The sequence below is a fragment of the Marmota flaviventris genome, chromosome 1 (assembly GCF_047511675.1).
Source record: "Marmota flaviventris isolate mMarFla1 chromosome 1, mMarFla1.hap1, whole genome shotgun sequence".
Classification (NCBI taxonomy): domain Eukaryota; kingdom Metazoa; phylum Chordata; class Mammalia; order Rodentia; family Sciuridae; genus Marmota; species Marmota flaviventris.
This window is the reverse complement of record NC_092498.1, coordinates 201821026-201827545: the sequence shown is the minus strand read 5'-3', so window position 1 is coordinate 201827545 and position 6520 is coordinate 201821026. Positions and strand designations below refer to the sequence as shown.

General features: G+C 51.5%; 1 protein-coding gene across 1 annotated transcript; it reads right to left on the bottom strand.

Moving 5' to 3' along the window:
* Positions 1–275: 275 nt before the first annotated feature.
* Tmem42 (transmembrane protein 42) lies at positions 276–4161 on the bottom strand. Its single transcript, XM_027932456.2, has 3 exons — positions 3893–4161; positions 1914–2060; positions 276–941 (listed from the first exon to the last, which is right to left on the bottom strand). The coding sequence occupies exons 1-3, from the start codon at positions 4100–4102 to the stop codon at positions 801–803; spliced, it is 498 nt and encodes a 165-aa protein (XP_027788257.1). The 5' UTR covers positions 4103–4161; the 3' UTR covers positions 276–800.
* Positions 4162–6520: the final 2359 nt, after the last annotated feature.

Genomic DNA, 6520 nt, shown 5'->3' with positions numbered 1-6520 from the left:
GGGGCCAACCTTTAGCCCAGGTTTCTTTCCTGATATGGAAAATGAACGAGGGCTCCGAAATGAGATCCAACTTTCCTCCTTGAGAGAATGGCCGAATGTCAAGCGCTGGCCTGGCAGACTCCAGAAGGAACACAGGCAACAGAGCAGCCAGGCACTACCAGGCAGAACCTCCATGCTTGTCCCTCTCCACCTGCCCCACTCTGGAAGTTCAGCTCACCCTGGCTGCTCTCTCTAACTCCAGAAGGAAGGAAAGAATTAAGATTCCATTCTGATAGTTTTAACTTACAAAAAAAAGTTATTTATTAACTCAGGTTTCCTTTTGCTTGCCATAATACATAAGCATGACATAGATGGCCTATAAGTCGGCACGGAGTTGTCAGAAAGCCCCACCAGTCACTGACACTAGAGGTTTGTGACGGCCTTGGACAACAGAACTATAGTTACAGTGTGATTTCAGGCACCATACATGAAGCTGAGCAACCCAGGAGCTCAGCATCCGCCCGGGCTCAGGAACATGAGAATCAAAACTTTACGCAGATGACTGAGGACACCTCCGAAAGAGCACTGCCGCACTGCCTCTCCTCCTCACAGAAGCAACAGCTTCTGCACTCAGGGCTTGGAGATCGGAGGCTTGTTCCCTTGGGAGCAGGGCTGGCCCGAAGACCTGCCTGGTCTGGCATCACCCCATGGCCAATGGTAGGAAGGCTGCATACCCAGGTCCCCCTGGAAGCAATCCTGCACACCAACCCAAGGCTGGGCACCATGGTGGCCTTATCAGCTCTTCGTCCTGCCAGCTGGTGTCACTGCTGCTTGTGTGGTAGAGCCTTCCAAGTGGGCGGGAGCTTCCTGTGGATCAGGGTGAGCCCACAGAGGATGAGGAACACTCCTCCCCACCACAGGACTTCCTGGCACTCTCCATACAGCACGTAGCCCAGGAAAGCCTGCGCAGAAGAGATAGCGGTGAGGGACCTGCCCTCCATGGGTGGGCATAACACACTCTCCTTTGGCTGACATTCTCCCTGAAGGCGCCAGCAGCAAAGGTCTAGAGCCAGCATCCTGGGGCTTCGCACCCAGCCGTCACTTTCACCGCTCACTCCATTCACCTCTGACTCCCCAGTAGAAGTGGGGTGTCGCCTCACTCACAGCATTAGACCCTAGCAGAGAACGTGAGAAAGACCTGGCACAGGCTGGCAGGTGGACCTAACATAGAGATGGTTCCTGGCAGTCACTGACCCATGCTAAGCCACCACAGCCTTCCTCCCAGAACTTTAGGAATGACTGGGCTCAGCTACGCCCTGTTAACTTCAGACCACCAGAAGGAACCTGGACCCTCCAGGGCTCATGCTCAAATTCACAGACGCCTAGGTGACAGCTAGGCTACAGAGGGACTTCAGAAAGAAGTCCTCAGCCTGGAAGGAGCACCAAGCCAGGCTGCATTCTTATCTAACTTGAGAAGTCCATCATATTTTTTTTTTAAGTTGTAGATGGACACAATATCTTTGTTTTTTACTTATTTTTGTATGTGGGGTTGAGGATTGAACCCAGAGCCTCACGCATGTGAGGCAAGCCCTCAGCCACTGAGCTACAACCCCAACCCGTCCATCATATTTTTAAAAAATATTTTTTTAGTTGCAGATGAACACAAAATATTTATTTATTTTTATGTGGTGCTGAGGATCAAACCCAGTGCTTCACACTTGCGAGGCAGGCACTCTACCATTGAGTTACAGCCCTAGCCCCAACCCTTCATATTTAATGGCTCCATGATTAGAGGAATAGCAAAGTGGGGGTCAGCCAGAGCCCAACCTCTGCTTCACATCCGTCCTTTCCCCTGGGAAAGCAGGGGTCCCTCATGGACAACTCACCCAGAACCCAGGTTTAGTACAAGGGCACCAGACCCTCAGGCTACTCACTGAGCTGAGGATGTTCGAAAAAGTCACTGTGACAGATGCAATGGCTGAAGACATGGAGAAACTGAGGCCCCGACTGAAGAAGGTCCACATCAGGGAATTGGTGCTCGCCATCACAATAATGCCTAAGATGCATAAGCTCATGTTCACCTGTGGGAGAAAGTGTCGCTGCAGCCATGCCCACCCACCTGCAGCTCCCCTTACAGCTCACTCAGGGACATAACTGTGGCAGCCAGATCCCTACTGGGATGGCACTATAGCCCATGGGGACTCAAAACTTTCTAGGGCAGGTTTTCATTTAACCCTCAGTGGGCAGCAGACCCATCTTCCAGATGGAACAGTCAGAGAAGACTCTTGCTGGCTGTGTGACCCTGGAGCAGAAGTAAAACACTAACCCAGAATTAGTATTTTCCAGTGAACACAGACCTCTTACTGGTCCCACAGGAACCAACGCTTGCAGACCACAGGGCCTGGTAGTTATTACTTGGTATGTGCTATAAGTAGGGTGGGGGGAGTCCTTACTTCCCAGGATCAGGTAAGGCACAAATTGGCCATACCTCCCTCCACGAGGCACCCCAATCCCCAAGTTACAAGTTCATTCAGGCCAGCTCCTCAGGGCATTCCTGGGCCTCTTTTGTGCTAAGACTTTACCTGTGCAGGTGTTTTTGGTGCATTCTTGCTTATTCCTTAACTTCATTTTAGAGATAAAGAACCAGGGGCACTGCATAACTTGCCTAAAGTGCCACAGTATGAGAGCCCATAGGATTCAACCCTAGACACTGTAGTTTCATGCTCTTAACCAGGACATAGCCCTGACTGGGGATACACCATCTGAAGTGATGTGAGTCATTCCAGGCATCACTTCAAGGACCTAAAGATTTTTTTCTTTCTTCTTTCCTTTTTTTTTTTTTTTAAAAAAAAAGAAAAAAGAAAACCTTGAGAGAAAAGGGGATCTTTAGAAGCCTCCTATACAAAACCTATATAGACCTTCTTGCTTGGCTGAGAATAAGGAAACTGCCTGCAGACATGCATGCTTCTTCCATGGATTGGGCCTATCTAGATCTAGACCTCCTACTTATTTCTCTTAGGTTTACCAGAAGCTAAATATTTGAGAAAAGAGTGCCTTTTTTTTTTTTTTTTTTTTGGTGGTGGTGGTGTTGGGGATTGAACTCAGGGCTTTGTGCATACTAACTGAGCTATTATCCCCAGCCCAAAAGAGTGCTTCTTTATAATTTACACAACGCATCTTATGGTCCAGTGGCAGCCTGCTGACATAAAGGGTTATGAAGGCTGGGTGGCAACTGATAAAGACTAAAAAACTTCCCAGTCCCCAGAGTCACTTGTTTTACTTTGGACCACTTACAAGAATCACACCCAACAGTACTACCAGTTGTAAGCGTGGCAGCTCCCGCTGACAGCCCTAAATAGACTGTCGGGTCTGAGCCCAACTCTGGGTTGGGGATGCAATGAGACTCCTCTATCAAGCAGAGACTAGGGATGGGAGGCGAAGGGGATACACCTGAGCCCTGGGGGGGGGGGGGCGTTCTCAGTTCAGGGGAATTTTCAGACGGTTCTTTCCAGTATCCCCGTATGCCTAGGGTACCCTACACGCCCAATTTTCCTGGCAATAGGGTAGACCGGCCAGAACACCCGATAATGACAGAAGAGCGATGGGCAGCGGGTTTCTCACCTTGGAATCGCGTGCAGAGAAAGTCTGAGGCACAGGGGACTTAAAATGAGAGGTGGGAGGTGGCGGTCTCCCCCAGAGCGAACTAGCCCAACCGCAGGGAAGGTTTTAGACCTGTCAGGAGGAGGCCTCGTCCGCCGTCTCTTACCGCCCGCGCGGGACCCGGGTCGGCGCGACTCGGGAGGAGGCCGCTCCCGCCTGCCCGGCTCACTGCGGCGCCGGCTGCAGGCCCCCCGCCCGCCCCGGAGCCCGCGGCGCCCGCCCGCCGCCCCCCGCCGCCCGCCCCGGGCTGCACCTCGCTGCCGAAGGCCAGCTTAGCGGCGGCGGCGGCCAGGGCCCCGAACGCGCCGGCGCACAGGCAGTTGAACGCGCCCCAGAAGCGGCGCCGCATCGCGCCGGCCTGCAGGTGCGGGGGCACCTCGGCGGGCGTGTCGGGGTAGGCGGTGGCCGACACGGCGCCCCTAGGGGGCTGCGTATGTGGCTGCGGCAGCGACCGCGCCGCCATGGTGCCTGCCACCCGCTGCCCGCCGCCGGCTGTCAGCCGCGCGCCCGCCCGCCGGAGCCCGAGCGCTGAGGACGTGCCCACGTGACGGTCCACGCTCCGGAGGCGGCCACGTGACGTGCTTACGTGAGCCCGTCGTCCGCAGCTCCCGTCTTACGCAGGGTGGTGCAAGGCCCGCAGTGTAGATGCCAGGTCCGGGGCCCGCGTGGCGGCTGTGGGTGCGGAACGACAGCCGCTTGCAACCTGCGGCCTCAACCCGGGCCACACAACGCTGCCCTGCACCGACCCCCGCAGCGTATTAATGCCCAGTCCTGACTCGTCGGAGCCGCGAGTCACCTGCTCCCATGCTTCCTGCCCGCTCACCTGTTCTTTCTAGGTCCAGACACGTACAATGAAGAGTTGCTTCGACAGAGGGCGCTGGACACCTCCGGACTGAGAAAGGAGGCTGGGGTGGGGAGAGGGTGGTGCGCCCTACGTGGGAAGTTAACATGAGGGTAGGCAGTGAGAAGTCGTCCGTAGTCACTCTGCTCAGATCAACGTCACCTCTGATCTTCTATGCAATTATGTGTCTTTATAATGTCATTTAAAAATTGCATTTTCTTGAAATCATAGAGCTGTTGGAATGTATGCTATTTCCACTCTCCAGGAAAATTAGTACTTTTTCTCTATGCATATTTAGTTATATAGAGTACAAATGTTAAAAGTATTTTATATATGGGATCCCCAGCCCACCCCATCCCCCAGCTTCCGTGCTGAGAATTGAATCCCTCGCCTCCTCGCATGCTCAATCACTCTAATGCTAACTACCTCGCCAGCCTGGGACTTTTCTAAAACACAAATGATTTCACAGCACACATAATGTTCAACAGCACTCTGTTCCCTGTTTGGGAGTTTTCATGGAAGTCTTTGTGTGCCACCTTGCTTCGCCCATAGGGTGGTTTGTGGCTCAAATAAAATCATGGATGATCCCTATAACTCCTATGAGGTATAGACTGTCCCATTTTGCAGATGAGAAAATTGAAGCTCAGAAAAAATACATAAAGTAAACCCCGGCTCAAAAATGTTCCCCTCAAAACTCCTACCTTACTTTGAATCTTCAGGAAATCAAGTGGTGTCTGCCTGATCAAGACTGCATAATGTACAAGGGGTTCTCTTGGAACAAACAATGTCTTTTCTAGGACTAGCAGTTGAGCATCTTCAAGCCACCTGCTCTGAAATTTTCACCAGTCCTGTGGTGGTTCCTCTGGTTGTCTGTCTGTACTAGCCTGCCAGCTCCTTGAGGATAGTTAATTACATATTCAGTTGTTTTCAGGTGTCTAAGGCCTAATGCAGGGCATTGCATTGAAGCTATCCTCAGCCAACCTCCTGGGAAGTAGTTTCTGCTCTTAGGAGCTCCCCTGGACACACAAATTACCTGGGAATCTTAAAAATGAAGGTTCAGATGAGGTCTGGAGCTGGACTGAGGCTCTACCGAGCTCCCCCAAGACAGTGGCAGTGCTACTGGTTAAAGGACCACACTGAGGAGCAAAGCTTTAAGTGACTGTTGTTCTAAGTGCACGTGGGCATCCTGCAGCATACATGTCCCCTCACAGGACTTTGTCAGGGCAGAAAAATACATGCCTTTTTCTGTTCCTGCTGCAGCACTGGATAGTGCGGCCAACTCATCTGTGACCTTTCTACAGATGTTTGAATACACTGTGGACAAACTTACTAAAAAACGATGCAAGCCAGAATTGCCTCAACTGGGAAAACGAGGGGAATCTCCCATTTAAAAAAAAAAATTAAAACAAAACTTAAAGATGGCTTATAAGCAAAAAAATGACCCATTGAGTTCTGGGAAACCCTAAACTCCTCCTCACCTAGAAGAGCCAGATGTCATAATCTAAAAGGGGGCAAAGAGGGAATTTTAAAGCGTGAAGCCCCTGGGGTGATGGTGGGGGGCTGTGGTGATCTGGGCAATGAGTGCCTTCTGCCCCCCTTTTTTCTCCAGCCTTGCCTCAGTGTCGTTTCTTTTCATGGTGTCCATTCCTCTGTCCCTGTCTTTTCTTCTGTTCGGTCAAACAAATGAGCACATAATCTGGGCCAGGCCCTTCCTGTTCCAAGCATCATAGTAACCTGGATGCTTAAAACCAGATCCCTGTACTCCTTGGGTTCTCAATCCTAACTCCATGTCCTGAGGACAACCTTGTCTTCTTTCCTTGCTATGAGTGATGTTACGGGTTAAATTGTGTCCCCTAAAAAGATAGGTTAAGGTCTTAACTGCTGGAAGCTGTAAGCGTGACTTTATTTGGAAATAGGGTAATTGCACATGTAATCGCAATAATCTAATCCAGTGTGACTGGGTCCTCATAAGAAAAGCGGTGCAGAGGCATGTGCAGCTTGGTGGTAAGGTGATTATCTAGCATGCACAAGGTCTTGGGT

What these genes read in the sequence shown, in the direction of transcription:
- Tmem42 (XM_027932456.2), bottom strand. Translation starts at nt 4,102, where the DNA reads ATGGCGGCGCGGTCGCTGCCGCAGCCACATACGCAGCCCCCTAGGGGC. An exon ending in AGCTGGCCTTCGGCAGCGAG is followed by an intron (nt 2,061 to 3,892) that starts GTGCAGCCCGGG and finishes TTTCTCCCACAG; the next exon opens with GTGAACATGAGCTTATGCAT. An exon ending in TTTCGAACATCCTCAGCTCA is followed by an intron (nt 942 to 1,913) that starts GTGAGTAGCCTG and finishes TCTTCTGCGCAG; the next exon opens with GCTTTCCTGGGCTACGTGCT.